The sequence below is a fragment of the Calidris pugnax genome, unplaced genomic scaffold, assembly GCF_001431845.1.
Source record: "Calidris pugnax isolate Ruff unplaced genomic scaffold, ASM143184v1 scaffold60, whole genome shotgun sequence".
Lineage (NCBI taxonomy): Eukaryota > Metazoa > Chordata > Aves > Charadriiformes > Scolopacidae > Calidris > Calidris pugnax.
The window spans coordinates 477031-497830 of record NW_015090831.1 but is presented as its reverse complement, the minus strand read 5'-3'; the positions used below and the strand labels follow the sequence as shown (position 1 = coordinate 497830).

The 20800-nt window shown below is 42.1% G+C and overlaps 1 protein-coding gene across 2 annotated transcripts in view; it reads left to right on the top strand.

Annotated features, from left to right (window-relative positions):
- The window catches only part of ACVR2A (activin A receptor type IIA), a 75507-nt gene that overhangs the window by 50018 nt on the left and 4689 nt on the right, over nt 1-20800 (top strand). The window contains exons 5-11 of one of the 2 annotated variants that reach the window (XM_014941173.1): nt 7136-7159; nt 13485-13628; nt 14869-15012; nt 16711-16856; nt 17889-18003; nt 19739-19877; nt 20355-20485. In XM_014941173.1, the coding sequence (XP_014796659.1) occupies nt 7136-7159; nt 13485-13628; nt 14869-15012; nt 16711-16856; nt 17889-18003; nt 19739-19877; nt 20355-20485 (843 nt within the window). The remainder of the gene's footprint in view (nt 1-7135; nt 7160-13484; nt 13629-14868; nt 15013-16710; nt 16857-17888; nt 18004-19738; nt 19878-20354; nt 20486-20800) is intronic. The other variant, XM_014941174.1, reaches the window with a different exon arrangement.

Below are 20800 nucleotides of genomic sequence, written 5' to 3'. Positions count from 1 at the left end.
TTTTTTTCTTGTTGTTACAGATATTTTAATGGAACCCCTGTAACACTTGAAAAATGAAGAGTAAGAAAGGGAGAGGTGTTTTTACAAGGACTTATTCCAAACCTAGGAAGATTTATAGCTACTTGAGAAATATCTAGAGGAGAAGCCAGGTGTCCCTGTGACATGGGAAAAGAGATTGATCAACTGAGAAGAAGAAAAACTAAAAATTGAAATAAAACCAGCTAAAGACTGAGCTGGAGGTTGTGGGTAGCAAGGAAGGAGTTAAGGCTGGGTAACATCTCAGTGGTTAATGAATGATTAACTTGTAATGAGTGGCAATGTTGGCATTAAAGAGGCAGAGCTGAGTGATCCCAGGATTTGGACTGCTAGGTGTGTGCGTGGTCTCACGTGCTCTAATACTGCATTTCATATCTTCAGGACCAGTAAGAATCTATCAATCTAGAATTGGATTTCCATCAATAGCTGGAGTGACACAGGAGAAGGATCTGGTTTTTGATTGTGGTACCTTGAGGCACAACCATGATGTGGTTGTTGAAAGGGGGGAACCCCACAAATACAGAGGTACTGTGAGAATACAGGAGGAAAGTTATGACAGATGAGTCCTTCATGTGTAGCAGATAAAAAAAAGACACAATTCCAAGCTATTTAAGTTCATGGGTTATTGCAATACATGGAGTTCTTAAAATCTTAGAGGGAAGAATTTGTAATTATTGACAAATAATTGCAAACTAAGTGCATAGTGATGTATTCTTTTCCAATGTTCAACAGAACCAGACATCCAGAAGTTTCATTCAAAATCTTGAGAGCTTTTAAAAGATTATTTTTTTTTAAGTACTTCCTTGAATTCACAATTTGCTTTCAGAATGAGCTATCTCCATTTAAATGAACCGTAAATGCAGCTGTATTTTCTATTTAAATCTTCAAGAGGTAAGAAAATACAAATCCAGACTTAAGGTATCTCATCCTGAATGGCAGCCTAAAGGCAACTTTAAAAGTTCAATTAAATGTAAATAAAATCAAATTAAATCAGATCAGAAGTAGAATTAAAATTTTTTTTAAAAGTTTCAAACATATTTCTATAGTGAACTTCAATTTCCTTTGTGCTTTGGCCTTGATTCAAACAGAGCATTGTCTTACAAACCCTGTGCTTTCAGTACCACCTTGTTGCTGGCTTATTGTGAAGCTGGTTTTCGGAGTGGCCTGCACAGATTGGGTCTGAGATGCTCTACAGGGAGGTGTGTGTCCATCTGATAAAGCTGGATTAGGCAATACTTTGTGTTTTATAGTCATAGATTTTGATTTGGCATCTACACATTAAAGAAGTAATGAAATGCTGAAGGCTTCTGCAGAACTATATGGAATTTACCTTGAAGAATTTCTCTCTGTTATTCCTTCATTACAGTAATATTCTAAATAATCTACATTATCAAAACCATGTTTAGATTCCAGTCTAAGTGCTTTGGAGCAATCACAGGAAGGCTGAAATACTGATCTCTGAAGGCTGCAATTGGGTTCTCTACCTTCAGGAGCTTTTTAATTCCCAAAAAAAAGTCCAGTTTGCCCCGTGTTCCCACATAGGCTCTCCTGAACATTTTAGATTGACTTTTTTCAGGTAATATTTTATATTGCTAAATGGATGAGAATCCCACGTTTCACAAGGCATTCAAAAGTAATTTATTTTGTCTTGTGTTCTCCAAAGAGATTGAGGGACTGTGGGTGAATACACAGATTTAGGGTACTGGTTAGGAACAAATGAAGGAATAAGCACAATAAATTTCTAATACAATCATTTGCATTTAATTGGAACACCATGTCATGATTTTTGTGGCATGTTTGAAGTTCAGAATATGGTTGTGGGTAGCCCAGATTTTGGAAAAGACCACGCTGCTTGAGGTTTTTGGTCTAAAGGGTTACAAATATTGCAGACGTTTCCTTCATCGCTGAGAAAACCTTTAGAATTGGTTCTTGGGCAGCGTAAATAGGAAGGCAGTGTGCCTGTTTACACTCGTGTGCATCATAGCTATTTTGGGGCCGTGTTAATTGCTCCCAATCTTTATTTATAGAAGTTATATTAATTCCTGAAATAAGAAAGCCTGTATTTGCATTTCTGTAACAGCCTGATGCTGCTTAAGCTGGTGATGCTTGTGTTTCCGATGAAGTCCGAGGTGCTGCTCTGTAGGCTGGAAGGAAGGACAAGGATTTTAAAATCAGAATGTCCCTGATGTTCATAAACCTCTTTTTGAAAATTTTCATGCATGTCTAATTTATTTATGTTTGGGGAAAGCTGGTGCCCTTACAAGAGCAGTGAGAGGCACAGGACAGGACCCTGATTTCTCAGAATTTCGTTCCTCGTTACGGGAAGAGGAAAAGGTTGGATTCATGTATTTTTTTCCTTCTTTCTGATGAATTTAGGTAATTCTCAGGAGCTGGAGAATTTTAGACCTGAAGGAAATGACTAACAATTTTTTTTTACAGCCACAGGAAAAGTGTTGAATAGCTATTTCATGCAAGTGATACGTTTTAGTTTCTGTTTAGTTACTGTCTGGTCTTTGGTGGCTTGAATTGGTGGGGATGGGAGCACCGAGGTGTTTCTGGTGCTCTCCTCAGAGCTGCTCCCCATCACACTCACAGGTTGAGGGATGCTTTTATTTGGCTCAGCTGCTGCTCCTGGTGAAGGAGCACGAGGGGATTGGAGATGGATTGTGGTTTGGGGAGTTTCTGCTGCAGAATTTTCCCTGGTATTTTTCTAAAGTATATCTGGAATAGCTGTCCTTCTGCTGGAACCACCAGCCCACAGAGACGTGAAGGTGGAGATGATGAGCTACTCTGAAATCCAGGTTAAGGTGGTGGTTTTGTGGTTTGGGGCGGTTGGGGTTTTTTAGGGGGGTGGTCTTCTTTCCTTATGAATTGCCCCCAAATACTTGCAGGCTCTACAAGTCCTGCAAGAACCTGCTTCAGACCCTTGGGGTGGGTGTTACCCTCAACTCCAGTGGTCTCCTGACCATGGCCAGAGGAGGAATCCTCTTGTTGGGCTCCAGGGTTCTTGAGCAGCAAACTCTACTACAGTATTTATAAGTCTGACTCCCTACTAATCTAGGCTTCAAGAAATACTTCAGCCCTCCTATTATTAATTATTTAGATAATGCTAAGTGTATTTTTTTTTAAGTACTTCCTTGAATTCACAATTTGCTTTCAGAATGAGCTATCTCCATTTAAATGAACCGTAAATGCAGCTGTATTTTCTATTTAAATCTTCAAGAGGTAAGAAAATACAAATCCAGACTTAAGGTATCTCATCCTGAATGGCAGCCTAAAGGCAACTTTAAAAGTTCAATTAAATGTAAATAAAATCAAATTAAATCAGATCAGAAGTAGAATTAAAATTTTTTTTAAAAGTTTCAAACATATTTCTATAGTGAACTTCAATTTCCTTTGTGCTTTGGCCTTGATTCAAACAGAGCATTGTCTTACAAACCCTGTGCTTTCAGTACCACCTTGTTGCTGGCTTATTGTGAAGCTGGTTTTCGGAGTGGCCTGCACAGATTGGGTCTGAGATGCTCTACAGGGAGGTGTGTGTCCGGCTGATAAAGCTGGATTAGGCAATACTTGGTGTTTTATAGTCATAGATTTTGATTTGGGGTAGTGAAGCTGGTTTTCGGAGTGGCCTGCACAGATTGGGTCTGAGATGCTCTACAGGGAGGTGTGTGTCCATCTGATAAAGCTGGATTAGGCAATACTTTGTGTTTTATAGTCATAGATTTTGATTTGGCATCTACACATTAAAGAAGTAATGAAATGCTGAAGGCTTCTGCAGAACTATATGGAATTTACCTTGAAGAATTTCTCTCTGTTATTCCTTCATTACAGTAATATTCTAAATAATCTACATTATCAAAACCATGTTTAGATTCCAGTCTAAGTGCTTTGGAGCAATCACAGGAAGGCTGAAATACTGATCTCTGAAGGCTGCAATTGGGTTCTCTACCTTCAGGAGCTTTTTAATTCCCAAAAAAAAGTCCAGTTTGCCCCGTGTTCCCACATAGGCTCTCCTGAACATTTTAGATTGACTTTTTTCAGGTAATATTTTATATTGCTAAATGGATGAGAATCCCACGTTTCACAAGGCATTCAAAAGTAATTTATTTTGTCTTGTGTTCTCCAAAGAGATTGAGGGACTGTGGGTGAATACACAGATTTAGGGTACTGGTTAGGAACAAATGAAGGAATAAGCACAATAAATTTCTAATACAATCATTTGCATTTAATTGGAACACCATGTCATGATTTTTGTGGCATGTTTGAAGTTCAGAATATGGTTGTGGGTAGCCCAGATTTTGGAAAAGACCACGCTGCTTGAGGTTTTTGGTCTAAAGGGTTACAAATATTGCAGACGTTTCCTTCATCGCTGAGAAAACCTTTAGAATTGGTTCTTGGGCAGCGTAAATAGGAAGGCAGTGTGCCTATATACACTCGTGTGCATCATAGCTATTTTGGGGCCGTGTTAATTGCTCCCAATCTTTATTTATAGAAGTTATATTAATTCCTGAAATAAGAAAGCCTGTATTTGCATTTCTGTAACAGCCTGATGCTGCTTAAGCTGGTGATGCTTGTGTTTCCGATGAAGTCCGAGGTGCTGCTCTGTAGGCTGGAAGGAAGGACAAGGATTTTAAAATCAGAATGTCCCTGATGTTCATAAACCTCTTTTTGAAAATTTTCATGCATGTCTAATTTATTTATGTTTGGGGAAAGCTGGTGCCCTTACAAGAGCAGTGAGAGGCACAGGACAGGACCCTGATTTCTCAGAATTTCGTTCCTCGTTACGGGAAGAGGAAAAGGTTGGATTCATGTATTTTTTTCCTTCTTTCTGATGAATTTAGGTAATTCTCAGGAGCTGGAGAATTTTAGACCTGAAGGAAATGACTAACAATTTTTTTTTACAGCCACAGGAAAAGTGTTGAATAGCTATTTCATGCAAGTGATACGTTTTAGTTTCTGTTTAGTTACTGTCTGGTCTTTGGTGGCTTGAATTGGTGGGGATGGGAGCACCGAGGTGTTTCTGGTGCTCTCCTCAGAGCTGCTCCCCATCACACTCACAGGTTGAGGGATGCTTTTATTTGGCTCAGCTGCTGCTCCTGGTGAAGGAGCCCCATCACACTCACAGGTTGAGGGATGCTTCTGGTGAAGGAACACGAGGGGATTGGAGATGGATTGTGGTTTGGGGAGTTTCTGCTGCAGAATTTTCCCTGGTATTTTTCTAAAGTATATCTGGAATAGCTGTCCTTCTGCTGGAACCACCAGCTCACAGAGATGTGAAGGTGGAGATGATGAGCTACTCTGAAATCCAGGTTAAGGTGGTGGTTTTGTGGTTTGGGGCGGTTGGGGTTTTTTAGGGGGGTGGTCTTCTTTCCTTATGAATTGCCCCCAAATACTTGCAGGCTCTACAAGTCCTGCAAGAACCTGCTTCAGACCCTTGGGGTGGGTGTTACCCTCAACTCCAGTGGTCTCCTGACCATGGCCAGAGGAGGAATCCTCTTGTTGGGCTCCAGGGTTCTTGAGCAGCAAACTCTACTACAGTATTTATAAGTCTGACTCCCTACTAATCTAGGCTTCAAGAAATACTTCAGCCCTCCTATTATTAATTATTTAGATAATGCTAAGTGTGTGTGAGGCGCAGAAAAAAGCCTCTTGTTGGCCCTACAGCATCCTGAGTGTAAAGACAAAGGGTGATTGCTGGTATGTGGTAGCTGAATCCTTCAAGTAGTGGTCTCCTGACCATGGCCAGAGGAGGAATCCTCTTGTTGGGCTCCAGGGTTCTTGAGCAGCAAACTCTACTACAGTATTTATAAGTCTGACTCCCTACTAATCTAGGCTTCAAGAAATACTTCAGCCCTCCTATTATTAATTATTTAGATAATGCTAAGTGTGTGTGAGGCGCAGAAAAAAGCCTCTTGTTGGCCCTACAGCATCCTGAGTGTAAAGACAAAGGGTGATTGCTGGTATGTGGTAGCTGAATCCTTCAAGTGTTTGAATTTCACGCTCTCCCAACGTGTGTCTCATCAAATCTCAAAGAAATACTTCAGCCCTCCTATTATTAATTATTTAGATAATGCTAAGTGTGTGTGAGGCGCAGAAAAAAGCCTCTTGTTGGCCCTACAGCATCCTGAGTGTAAAGACAAAGGGTGATTGCTGGTATGTGGTAGCTGAATCCTTCAAGTGTTTGAATTTCACGCTCTCCCAACGTGTGGCTCATCAAATCTCAAAGGACAACAAAAATGGCAGTGGCAAAAATAGAGGAGGAGGAGGAGGAACGAGGGTGTCTCAGGGCTTCTGTGTGCATGAGCGGCGATGAGATTGCTCAGTAAAACTGGAGGTGAGGGCAGCACAAACAATGCCATTAAAATGTGTTTTAGCTTTGGGTAAGGGTGCTCTGGGCCTGAGGTTTCCATCATGGACTTCATCCCACAGCCTGGAGACTCCTGTGACTGCTCTGAAAGAGTCTTTCACGTTGGGATCTCCCTTTCCACGTACCAGATCTAGTGTTTTCCAGTTCACTTGTTCCACTTACACCTCCAGCGTGCCAGATACATTGATTAAATCCAGTAATCTAGCCCTAATATATGATGATTTATTTGTTTAGAAGCTTTAGTTGTAACTTAGACATTAAAAAGTTTTCCTTTTCCACAGCCAGCTGCTAATTACAGGGAATTATAAGCAATACAAGGCTGCCCTCTGCTGTGCACTTTGAGCATAACAAGCAATAAGTTTGCGTAACTGCTGTCTCTATAAATGTTTAATTTTCTGCACGTGTTTCTATGCTGTTTTGTAGTAACATGACTGTTTATACACCTAAATGGGCAATTCTGCTTTAATTATAAGATAATTCAGCTAAAGGTCTGTATAATACTCTTCCTTTTTGCCCATTTTTCTTTGCTAACGTATCAATGATGGACTTTTTTTTTTATTTTAAATGATCTGTTATTAGTGCAAGAAAGTATTGCTATCCCCATGAATATTTTTTTGTTGTTAATTCACAAACAATTTCTTTTGTCTCTTTTCTTATAAGCTGCTTTTTCATCCCATTCTTGGTATAACTAGTAATTTCTTTTGCCTGTGTTTTTTTTCCCCTCTCTACAAGCACGCCTTTCATATAATGATTGAGGTAAGATGCATTGATGTTTGTTCATGATTATGGAACTTTTCTGTGGCCATGTAAGAAGTTATTTTGGTATGAGTTAACGTTATGTTTTTTTTAATTTTAATTTTGGACTAGAAATTTGTAAGCATGCGGGGTTTAAAAATACAGATTTAATCTGCTGTTCCAGAGCTTTCTCAAAACGTGTAGTTTCTCAGGTTGTTGAGTTGAAACACAACAGGCGTAGTCAGGCTGGGGTTCTTCATCTACAGACTGGTTTGGGTGGTCTTCCAACTGGTGCAGCACCCTGTAGAGGGGTGGTGGGGCTCTGCTGGAGCAGCCTCTGTGGGATGGCCAGGAACCACCTCTGTCCAGTCCCTGGGTGTCTCTTGTCTTCTCCCACCTGTGACACATCTCTGACCGTTTGGGGTGTGTGGTCTTCGTGGTGTCGTGGGTTTTGTGTCGCTCAAGAGCTTGGAAAAAGTCTCTCCTTGGACTTTGCATTGTATTTTTACTTGTATGAAATTACTGATACTTCACGTCAACCTACAAGGAACTGAAAACTGCTAATTCAGAAACTTGGTCGTTATTGCAAGGCTTTTAAACCAGATATGGAGGAAGTCAGAATTTGAGTTGAAATATGAATGCTCCATTTCCGTTGTCTCTATAGGTCTCTAATTAATAGCTGAAATGTCTCGTAAATGCAATTTAGAAGAAAACAGAATGGTGCCATTTAAATATTTCCCTGAAAATCTTGCATCTGTAAAGGGTTATCAGAGTTCCTCTGTCTCTGTTATTACTGATTTGCTTCAAATGACGTGGTCTCAGTTAGGGAAGAAGCTGAAGTGTCCTGTCTGCAAGTAACTACTTTGCAAACATCTTCCCCAAAGGAGTATAAACAAGGTACAATAAAATAAAGGTGAAAAAGAGAAAAATTGTCCAGTGGGAGGTGTCCCTCCCCAGGGCAGGGGGTTGGAACGAGATGATCTTTAAGGTCCCTTCCAACCCAAACCACTCTATGATTTTTTTTTATTTACAAGAAATGTAGTTCGATACAAATCATAGAGTCAAATTGAGAATAATGACAAAATGTAAAAACTCTGCCACCTTTTCCTGTGTTTGGATCTTAACCTTAGAGAGCATCTGGTTGCAAATGAACTAGAAGGGGAGGAAACAGCCAAGATAAATCACTTGAGTCTTTCAATGAGGACTTGTCAACTGTAGTCACAATATGAGCTGTGGAATAACTGTAACCAAGCGGAAATACGGCTCCGGGTAACAAAGCAAACTCTGGAAGTTTGAGGCCATGTTTATATTTTGGAGTCAGGAAAGAGAAAAGTGTCTCCGTACAGCCCTGTTTTGATAATTAGTCCTTTTTTTCCCCCGTTGTTGTACGTGATGAATCCCCTGATTTCAGTCCTCGTAGGAGAGACGGGGCTGGAGATAAACTGAGGGACTGTGCTGGGGCAGGTCTTTAAACAATCTGTTCCCTTGGTCATATTTTTAATGGATTTGGTAGTTTCACGTTTGTTAAGCTTCTCTCTGATCTCGAGAACCTTCTAGATGACACTTGAGGAAATCTATTTCTGGAAGTTCCCATTCTTTAATGACCATTTTCCCTCTGTTCTTTTCCCGGCACGACCCGTACGTGCTACCTGACAACTCCCAGCCATAAAAACCAGACCCAAAAAAAGCTGAATACTCAGAAAACCAGCCTGATTTTAAAATAATAATTCAAAATAAAATAATAAAATGTTTAATATATTCATCAGTGACCTGGACGAGGGGACGGAGTGTATCCTCAGCAAGTTTGCTGATGATACCAAACTGGGAGGGGTGGCTGACACCCCGGAGGGCTGTGCTGCCATCCAGCGAGACTTGGACAGGCTGGAGGGCTGGGCAAGGAAGAACCTCATGAGGTTCAACAGGGAAAAGTGTAGGGTCCTGCACCTGGGGAAGAAGAATGTCAGGCACCAATACAGGTTAGGGGTGGACCCGCTAGAGGCAACTACTGAAGAGAAAGATCTAGGGGTCCTGGTGGACAGTAAAATGACAATGAGTAAACAGTGTGCTCTTGCGGCCAGGAAGGCCAATGGTATCTTGGGTTGCATAGGGAAGAGTGTAGCGAGAGGACGAGGGGCAACGGGCACAAGTTGGAACATAAGAGGTTCCACTCAAATATGAGGAGAAACTTCTTCACGGTGAGGGTGACAGAGCCCTGGAACAGGCTGCCCAGGGAGGGTGTGGAGTCCCCTTCTTTGGAGATTTTCAAGACCCGCCTGGATGCTCCTGAGTAACATGCTCTAGCTCTGGGCAATCCTGCTTCAGCAGGGGAGTGGGACTAGATGATCTCTATGGTCCCTTCCAACTCTAAAAAATTCAGTGAAATTCAGCGAAATAGAAGCATTCTGGCAATCCTAAAAATTCAGTGAAATTCAGTGAAATGGAAGCATTCTGGCAATGCAGCCTTTTGCCTTGATTTGCTGCGGGGTCAAACAAGCACCGGGATCATTCCCAGGGAAAGGAGGGGGAAAACTCAGGAATGGGAAATTGTGCCCTTATATTTTAAGAGCTGCAGCAAGCTGTTAGACCACTATATCCACATTATATCTGCACTCACGTTGTATCCTCATCCTCGGTGCCACAGAGATGATTTTTAAAAAGCCATACAGAAAATAATTATCTCTGTGACACGTTCAATATTTTTGCTTAGAAGTAGAGCAAATTGAAAATACCGTCGAGGTATTTTTATTTCTGTATAAAAATAGTACCTGTAGTTTTAGAGTAAATGGCCCTTGATTTTAAGAAAGTTGTTTGGGGGGGGGTGAAAAAAAATCAGAAAAAAACCTGGAAAACTCTTCTTTTTAGTGATGTTAACAGAAGGCAATTCTACTTTCCGTTTTAAATCGGGATTTGTTTTGATTTGGGTGTGTGGGTGTGTGTGTTGCTGCTTCATAAGAAGGCCGGAAGTTTTGACTTCAGAGAAGTGTTTGAGCACGAAAGGGAAATGTGCAGGGAACCACAGGGGGCTGTTCGAGAAGGCAGTGGGGAAATATTATGAAATGCCACGATTTTCTAGGAAATGTGAAATTGGAGAATGTGCAAAGTGTTGTGGGCTAATAGGAAAGTAAGAAGTGTGAATTTTCACTGGCCGGTTTTTACTGAGAAGCCTCTGCTTTCTCTCGTGGCAGAAGCTGTAATTCTTTTCATCAAAGCCTTGAGGAGCATTAAGTGGTCATTTGTTTGGTGGTGGAGAAAAAATTCGTATAAAATTCAGCTTTTTTGGGTGGAGGGTGTGGGAAGGAAAGGGAGTTGTAGCCATTAAATCAAGGTGAGATTTGCATTTCCTTGCCACAAATTATTCTCTTAATTCAGGCAAGTCACTTGGGTTCACAACTTCACAAACTCTGCCTGATGTTAAATCCCAGATGCTCAGGGTGCTCAGGGTTCCAAAAAATATCAGGGCTTTTTTTGCAAGTTCAGGTAGGATTTGGGGAGTAAATTTGGGCATCTTGTTTCTAGTTTCACTTGTAACTATTACAAAGGGAGGGCAGTGATTGCCCTGATTTCCCTGGAGAGCTTTGGCATCCAACAAAAGGCAACAGGAGGGAAAGGTATCTCCTCAACTTCATTTTTGCCCAGTTTAAACCCAGAAATTTTGATGTAACAGCTTTAGGCATCAATTGCTGTCACAGTGGTGAAAGGATTTCCTACTTTCTCAAAGATAGTTGTTGTTTTGTGTCTCTAATTTCAGTTTCAAACTTTGTTTCCTTTTCCAGTTATTAATTTGTGGAATTGGTTTACAGTTTCTTTAAATTGCTATAAATCTGCTTCTCTTTGAAACTTGCTCTTTTTGAGGGATGTATTTGTTGTTTAATAAGAAAAAGGTTATTTACTCCTGTGCTTAAACTACTCAAACTTTGTGTTGGAGACAGAAGCACTTGTCTCCTTTCTCAGAGCAGTAAAGCAGACTGAAAACCACAATTGTTCAGAAAACGTGTCTTTACCATGCACAAGATATTTATGTTTCGAACTGAAGTGCTCAAACTCTTAATAATTGAGTACTTTTGTTTGTTTTGTAAAAGCAACCAGTGGTTTTCATTCTTTCTCTTTAAAACACCATCATAGCTCTGCCTGGGGAAAAATAGAGAAACCAAACGTGTGTTTTGAACAGTAAATTTTAGGGTTTGGGGTTTTTTTTATTTTATTTATTTTATTCTCAGTGTGGGTATCATTTACAAGCAATACCTGCCTTTCATTTCTATGTTTCTTTTTCATATGTAATATTGAGACTTGTGGCACAGTTTTGTGGTCTCCATGGACTTGGAACACTCTGTCCAGTTCTGGGCTCCCCAGTTCCAGAAGGACAGGGAGCTGCTGGAGAGGGGACAGCAGAGGCTACAGAGATGATGAGGGGCCTGGAGCATCTCTCTGCTGAGGAAAGGCTGAGGGACTTGGGGCTTTTTAGTCTGGAGAAGAGAAGGCTGAGGGGGGATCTGATCAAGGCCTATAAATACTTCAAGGGTGGGTGTCAGGAGGATGGGGCCAGGCTTTTGTTAGTGGTGCCCAGGGACAGGACAAGAGGGAACGGGCACAAACTTGACCATAGGAAGTTCCACCTAAACCTGAGGAGGAACTTCTTTGCTGTGAGGGTGGCAGAGCCCTGGCAGAGGCTGCCCAGGGAGGTGGTGGAGTCTCCTTCTCTGGAGACATTCAAAACCCACCTGGACACATTCCTGTGGGACCTGCTCTGGGTGGACCTGCTCTGGCAGGGGGTTGGAGGAGATGATCTCCAGAGGTCCCTTCCAACCCCATGTCATTCTGTTGATTCATTCTGCGTGACCTGCAGTGCCATTAAAAGCAGTCTTTCACCCTCATCCCTTCAGTGATCCAGCTGCTTGAAGAGGTCCCTGCCAACCCCATAGCATTCTGTTGATTCATTCTGTGTGACCTGCAGTGCCATTAAAGCAGCCTTTCACCCTCGTCCCCTTGGTGATCCAGCTGCTTGTCCCCACCCTCTTGTCATTGGTAATTTGGACTGAGGAACAAACTGTGGTTTAAAGTGATTTGGGGTGGTGTGGAAGGAAGGTGGAGCTTATGTCATGGCGAGACTATGTAATTTGGACTGAGGAACAAACTGTGGTTTAAAGTGATTTGGGGTGGTGTGGAAGGAAGGTGGAGCTTATGTCATGGCGAGACTATTGGTAGTTCCACTTGGGGACCACTACATGCCAGAACTTACTAATTTTACTTCAGAAAAGGGAGGATCAGGCAGAAGAGATGGTGTCTCTCTGGTTCTGAGCAGACTATTGGTAGTTCCACTTGGGGACCACTACATGTCAGAACTTACTTATTTTACTTCAGAAAAGGGGGATCAGGCAGAAGTTCTGAGCACAGGGTAATGCTCTTTGGTGCAGAGGCATTTGTTTGTGGTAGGAAAGAAGCTTAAATACGTGCATTCCTAAATGCTGGAAAACTTCCCAACTTGGGCTCTCAGATTTGAAAAGGAATTGTTGAGGTTCCCCTCATTGAAGCACAGATATTGCGAGATGTGACCAGATAATATCTTAAATTGAATTCCAGTTGTGTTTTGGAGGTACAGTCACATCTCAGTGTCACCTTGGGAAGCTACATGAGCAAAAGGTGGGAGCAGTAGAAGGTTGCAGGTTCCTCACCCGACCATTCCTATGACTTGGAGGGGTGGAGATGATGGTGTTTGGTTTCCTCTACCAAATGTCTGCTCTGTGTGTGTGGTTCTGTGGTTTCTGGATGAAAAAAATGTTCATTATGTCACAGAAGACCTTGTAGTGGCGTGACCTGCCCAGGTCCTGGTTTGTGACCTTACACCCCCAGTGAGCAGTGGAGCTGTGCTGGTGTGGGCTTGATGGCTTCTGAGAAGTTCAACCAGTGGGTGGGGAACTGCAGAGTGAGGGGCTTCCCAGCAGCTCTGCCCAGTTGCTGGTGTAGGTGTCTTCTCCTTCCCACCTGGTGGCCATGGGGATGGAGACTTAGTCAAGTGGAAGGGATCTTTGTGGAAAAGTCAACAAGTAAAGCTTGATGATCTTTATTCCTTCATTTCTGCTGCGCTTCTACACTGGTTAGAGAGACCTACACTGCAACTGGTGTCACGCTGTCACCTGCACATCAATTCCCAGCATGTTCTACAACCTCATTTTTCTTTTCTGTGGAGAAGGGTCACTGTTGTGTTTCTGGGCTGTCTGGGGGGAATTGGTTGCAGGGGGGTTGGAGGTTTGATACCGAGTCTCTTTTGGTTTCTAAGCCTTTATTTCTAGTGCTGTCATCAGAGATAGCACGTATAACAACAAAATTAATGCTTTTACCTTGATTTCAGGATCCTGGGCCACCACCACCTTCCCCGTTGATGGGTCTGAAGCCGTTGCAGTTGCTGGAGATCAAAGCCCGGGGGAGATTCGGGTGTGTGTGGAAAGCTCAGCTACTCAACGAGTACGTCGCCGTCAAAATCTTCCCCATTCAGGTAAGTGCAAGTTCTGAGTGTCCTCTGTGTCACTCATGATGTCACAACGTTCAACCAGCTCGTCCTGGTCACAAGAGCAGGCTTTTCTTTCAGAGAAATCTCAAAATATACTGTAAATCTAGACAGCTCAGAGAAATTCTTAAATGCAGGAAATGCCTTGAGCTGAGAGATGTGCAGGTAGAGGTTTCTTGACTTCAAATATATATTTTAATGCAGCAAATGTATTATTGAAACATCAACTCTGTGATACCTCTATCTGTTTCTAGTCCTAAAAACACACGATCGGCGTAGTTTTAAGCAGCTCTTGCCCATCTCTCATCAGTTGAGAAGAATTTGTTAATATTTTTCAAACTAAATTGTACTTGGAAGGAACATCCTGAAATGCAAACCCATAAGATGATTGTTCCAATTAAATATGCCTCAGTTAAGTGAAATAATACTTACTTCTCAGCAAGTTCCTTCTGAGAGCCATGTTTCAGAAGGGCCAGTACTCACAATTTGGAGATGCAGTTTAGTTAAAGAACATGAAGGGATGAGAGGCTGCAGTAGCAGGATCCATCTCACGTTGATTCAAAAGCCCCACCTCTCCTTGAGGTGAAGAAATGTCCTTCTGTTTGCTAATTATTAACTGAGTGTTGAGCTGCTGAATAAATGTATCTCTGGGTCCTCACTCTGCTAGACATGGCAGGGATTCAGGCGGGTTTCAGCCCTCAGCACAGCAAATTAAATTTTTTGTTCATTAATTTTAATGAAGGAAAACCTATTTCTAATTCTTTACGGGGTTCTTGTCGATTAATAAAATATGAGAATTGAGCCATGCTCTTAAGACTAAAGGAATTGTCCCGATTTGCAGCCTCCAGTCCCAGTCGACAGCTCTGTGTTCGCACGGATCCTGTCTGTGAGAGCTGATGTTGTTTTCAACAGCTGATGTTTGTTTACAACAAATGAAAGCTTTTTGGACAATTTTCCGCTCTATGTGAATACGTGAAATGTGAAAGACAGGCTTTCCTGGTTTTTTATATGTTAAGTCAGCAGTTTGGTGCACAAATATTGTTATTAGGCTAAACATTTGTAACGTGAAAACTATCAGCTTCATGAAGTTAATAATATACACTTGGGCTTAGGGCATCCTCTATTGCCAAAAAACTCCATTTCTACTCATTTTGAGAGTTCGTTTACTGTGCATTTGTAAATGAGAGGAGGAAAAGTACCTGTTATTCTGCTTCCCTTTTCTTTGCAGGACAAGCAGTCGTGGCAGAACGAGTATGAGATCTACAGCTTACCCGGGATGAAGCACGACAACATCCTGCAGTTCATCGGGGCGGAGAAACGGGGCACCAGCATCGACGTCGATCTCTGGTTGATCACAGCATTTCACGAAAAGGTACTTGTTACTCCTCAATTTAGTCTCTCTTTTCCTATGGTTATGGCAGAGGAAGAACAGCCTTAGAAATTTGTCACAAAGGTGAACTTTAGACAGTTAAGAAATGAAATTTAACATGGTTTCAAGTGTATTTTTAGCTTGTTTCTTTCCGTTGGATGGGAGTTTATTTACATTTCTTTTCAGCCAGCTGAGAAAGTTGTCATCAGTCTTTACTTAATAGAGGAGTTGTTTTAGAAAACACACATTTATTCTACTTTTCTGCTTTTTAGAGTATGTGATTTTGAATATCCCCTCCCTAAATCTGCCCAGATTAAACAAACTCCATCTTTCAGTTTTCTTTTATTTTTGTTTTCCTTGTGTCTGTAAGAATGAAGTGATATAAGTATCAATTAGATTGTGACAGCCACAATAAGACAAATAAATGTCATTAAGAATGTGTTCACTGTTTTATTTTGTCCACTCAGTTTGGGCTTTTTAATACATGTAACTGTAACAAATCTAAGTATAAATTTAAATTTCAATTTAGTCACCAGTGGCAGATTTGAGGAAATCCAAACCTGTGCAATATAGATCTGTGAATACATTAAGGGTAGCTCATAGATGATATTTCTAATAATGAATGTTATAGTCTTCATTCTGGCATTTTTGTCCCACTTTTGCCTCTGCTTTAAATAATTTAGGCTAAAACTATCCAACTAGTCAACATTTTTGACAGACCTTTGTGATCAAGTAGAGACTTTCAAACTGATTTGCCTTCTGAAAGGTTATTGCCATTGTTTTGTTTATTTGGGTGGGTATTTTGTCTAAGAGTTTTTAAAACACTTGTTAGTGTTGGAAAGGTGGCTTGTTTTGGTTTTTTGGGTGGTTTTTTTTTTGTCTAAGAGTTTTTAGAACACTTGTTAGTGTTGGAAAGGTGGTGCCGGAGATGCCTGATGGAAAATAGGACTTTTTTATTTTTAAAGTGTAGCATCTACACTTTGATGGTGCTTTATTTTTGCCTTTTATTGCTTTTTGACACGGCAACGCGCCGCGGTGACATCTGACAAACCGGATAATGCACAGATCCATGGAAATGGGTGTGTAGAGAGGGGTTATGGACGTGAGTTTGAAGAGAGGAGCTTCACGTTGACTAGATTTTTCTTGTATCTCTTTATATTTATTCAGAGTTTGTGTTTCACTCTGAAACTCTGCTGTGAAACTGTTGCTGGTCCATTAAGAAAAGACTTAAGACTATGAATGAAAGGTCTTAGTGAACAGCTCAGCAGGATCCTTGAAGGTGGATCTACCCTGTGATTTCCTCTGCCTGGAAGGTTACGAATCACCCTCTGAAATCAGGGTGGTTTTATAAAGAACTTAAATATCCTAAGTCCAGCTCCCATTCCTGACACCATTAAGGCCAGTTCATTGGCCAGTGTGCACCAGTGTGGAGTCTAGTGTTGGGCTGTTTGCTTCTTGAGGTGATGTGTAGAAGCATCTTGGTTCTGTTCATGGTCTGGAGATGATGCAGAGGTTGATTTTGGGGTGTTCAAACGAGCAGCTGATGGCGCATCAATGCGTGTGATTATAGGGTCTGTCAGAAAAGAGAGGAAGGCAGAGGGGCATTGCGTGTTCTTCAGTGCTGGAGACCATCTAGAAGTTTCCTTTATGAGCAGATGACAATTAAAATGAGCTTGTAATTGTTTTTTTTTTGCTGTGCAGGGTTCATTAACAGACTTCCTGAAGGCTAACGTGGTTTCTTGGAACGAGCTGTGTCACATTGCTCAGACCATGGCTCGAGGCCTGGCCTATCTCCACGAGGACATTCCGGGCCTCAAAGATGGGCATAAACCTGCCATCTCCCACAGGTAGAGTCTGGCTGGGATATTAATTAAATTTAACTTTGAGCTAAGGGGTATGAGACATGGACAGGTAAGAGACATCCCACTAATTACTCTGTGATACCTTCCTTCTGGAATTATCAAGAGCCTCATAAGAAAAATCTGGTGATAAGCAAAAATGTGATGGTCTATAGAAGGTGGTGTGGTGATCGTGGTTAATATCAGACATTCTTCTTTTTTTTTATACAGTTAATTATTTAAGTATCCTCTCCAGTATATGAAATAATTAGTATTACAGCTATTTGAAACAACTTCTGTATATAACTTTAATACTGGATGCCTTCAGACAGAAACACGCTGTAAATGTTACATCTATTACTAAGTGTAATTGCAGTTTTTTCATGAAGTAGGTGTAGAAAACTATTCAGAGAAGTAGGGAGCTGAGAGGATAATGTAGCCACAATAAAAGACAGGCAAATAGGGTAAGAAAAGTACACATTCTGGAGAATTTGGGATTTCATGAGTGGAACGGCTCAACTGGAGGTAAATGTGGAGGGTGGGGGGGCACAGGGGGCAGGTGGGACCCTGGATGGAGCCCAGAATCTCTTGTTTCTGCAGGAAATCAAGTATCTCCTTGTTAGAAACAACCAAGGGTCATTTTCAAACTGTTTTGTTTCCTATTATTTACACAAACAGAATGTAGTTGTAATTAAACAACTCAGTAACTACAGTTTTATTCTGTTCCTATCCCACGTGCTTATAAATCTGTGTGTATTGAGAACTGAGCACAAAATGACCATTCCAGTTGCTGTCTCACGTATTTCCATAAGAACAAAGGTTTGCACGTGTACACACACCAGGTTTTATTATTCTTTTGTTGTTTAAATGAATAATTTCCATGTCTTTCATATTATATTTCAAATATATATGTATTTCATATATATCTCTCATATTATAATATTCTTTGGTATATTATATTACTTTTTTCTTTAGAACTCTATATGGTATTTCATGTTCTATATCTCTAATGATTTATTTATTTTTTCCTTACCTTGAAAGGGACATCAAAAGCAAGAACGTGCTGCTGAAAAATAACCTGACAGCTTGTATTGCTGATTTTGGCCTGGCCTTAAAGTTTGAGGCTGGGAAGTCAGCAGGGGACACGCACGGACAGGTACAGACCTCTGGTGGCAGAAACCATCCAAGAGTGAGCGGTGTGTGGATGGACATGGATGGGTTGGGTGGTATTCCTGCCTGGGATACGGCATCATCAACCCTGCTTTCAGTGACCTGGAAGGACTGGGGGAATTAGTGCTTTCTCTCAGGCTCAAAATGAAACAGTTCTTTAGATCACAGAGTCACAGAGAAATGAAACAGTTCTTTAGATCACAGAGTCAGAGAATGATCCAGGGTTGGAAGGATCATCTCCTCCAACCCCCTACCAGAGCAGGTCCACCCAGAGCAGGTCCCACAGGAACGTGTCCAGGTGGGTTTGAATGTCTCCAGAGAAGGAGACTCCACCACCTCTCTGGGCAGCCTCTGCCAGGGCTCTGCCAACCTCAAAGTGAAGAAGTTCCTCCTCAAGTTTAGGCGGAACTTCCTGTGGTCAAGTTTGTGCCCGTTCCCTCTTGTCCTGTCCCTGGGCACCACTGAAAAAAGCCTGGCCCCATCCTCCTGACACCCACCCTTGAAGTATTTATAGGTGTTGATCAGATCCCCCCTCAGCCTTCTCTTCTCCAGACTAAAAAGCCCCAAGTCCCTCAGCCTTTCTTTGTAAGAGAGATGCTCCAGGCCCCTCATCATCTCTGTAGCCTCTGCTGTCCCCTCTCCAGCAGTTCCCTGTCCTTCTGGAACTGGGGAGCCCAGACCTGGACCCAGTGCTCCAGATGGGGCCTCCCCAGGGCAGAGCAGAGGGGCAGGATGACCTCCCTCCACCTGCTGGCCACACTCTTCCTGATGCCCCCCAGGATGCCCTTGGCCCTCTTGGCCACAAGGGCCCATTGCTGCCCCATGTTCACCCTGTTGTCCACCAGGACTCCCAGGTCTTTCTCCTCAGAGCTGCTCTCCAGCAGGTCACCCCCAACCTGTCCTGGTGCAGGGGGTTACTCCTCCCCAGGTGCAGCACCCTGCACTTGTCCTTGTTGAACTTCATCGGGTTCCTCTGCCCAACTTTCCAGTCTGGCCAGTCTGGAAGACTCTCCAGAATATATTTCATGGATATATTTCATTTTAGGCAGAATTTCACAGTTTGTGGTCCAAGGGCAAAAAAAAAGTCAATACAATAAAATGATAAATTTCAGAGCACCATAGGTGTTACCAGGATCATCTTCAGGCATCTCAGAAGTTCTGATTTATTCAGATGAGATAATTTCATCATTGAATGTGGTCAAAAAGAAGGTTCAGTTTTTGATGGAACAGCCAGTTTTGTGTAAGGGATTCCGGAGAACTTTCTCATTTGCACTGGGGGAGCTGGTTTTCCTCTGCTGTTTTTGTTACTGCTTCTGTCACGGGAAGAAACAGAAGCAGTTTTCCCATCTTTATGTGAAATTAATAATTCTTTTGACGTGGAAAAAATAGGAATAGTGGCCTTCCTGTAATCTGGAAGAAAACAAGGAATGGCGGTGACAAATACGTTGAATTAATATGCAAATATGTTATTTTAAAATATATTCTGGTTTTTTCTGCTTCCTAAGTATCCTTTGTAAGACCTGCTCTATCCCATTGCTTCTAATCCCTGCGATTGGATATAAGGATAGAAGACACTTCCCAGGTTTGCTCCTGAGCGAGGATAACCACGGCGATTTTTAGTCTTTGCCAAAAGATTATTGGAATCGGCCCCGGCCGGAGCAGGAATTGGGGGGGTGGAGGTTCTCAGGTGTTGAAACCCTTGTGCTGTGCTCTCTCCCCAGGTGGGTACCCGAAGGTACATGGCTCCCGAGGTCCTAGAAGGTGCTATCAACTTCCAAAGGGACGCCTTTCTGAGGATAGACATGTACGCCATGGGCTTGGTCCTCTGGGAGCTGGCGTCGCGCTGCACGGCCGCCGACGGTGAGCGATGGGTCGGGGCCTGGAAATCCTTCCCTTGGTCTGGGAGAGGAGTAGTGAGAGCAGGAAAAGGGGAAGGTCGATTATATGTAGGGAATTAAATTTAATAAGGGTGGTAGGGGATTTCTCTCATCGAAGCCACCAGGAGCTGGTGGGTACTGGAGCCTCCCTGGGAAGTTCATAACCTTTCGGCTGCCACACGCAGAAGAGCAAAGGCTTCCCCCTCCCAAAACTGCCTCTGCTGCTCAATTAAAATCTTCATTTTTAACTTGTAAAATTTTTAGCTTTTAAAAAACCACTTTAGCTCGCAGCCAGCCTGCCATAGGGCGAGCTTTTAATGGTGCCAGAGAGCAAACTGCTCCCCGAGAGTCTGGTGATGGGCTACGTTGCTCAGAGACCAAGCTGATTATTCTTTTCTCCTTTTTTAAAAGCCAAATTTGTGGTTTAACTTCTTATTTTTTAAATTTCTTTTCTCCATAGGCCCGGTAGATGAGTACATGTTGCCATTCGAAGAAGAAATCGGGCAGCATCCCTCCCTGGAGGACATGCAGGAGGTTGTAGTTCACAAAAAGAAGAGACCCGTGTTAAGAGAGTGTTGGCAGAAACATTCTGTAAGTAGCAACACACCCAAGCGCTTCTGAGTCCGGGCACCCTTTGGGGTTCAGATTTTGTTCATAATCCTGTCTTTTTTAGGAAGAATTCAATAATTCTGGTAATAATTAAATGGTCTGTGAAGTGATCTGTTCTCACTCTTAAAATATTCTCTCTTGATCTGAAAGCGAGTGATCTTTTTGAATGAAAAGATGTTCTAGAGAGTTACTTTTGCATGTTAAAAATGGATTTAAGGAATAATAATCGTCTTGATTTCCTACAGGGATGTGACATGGGGCGAGCAGTGTCACGTGAGGAATTTCTGGGAGCAGTTA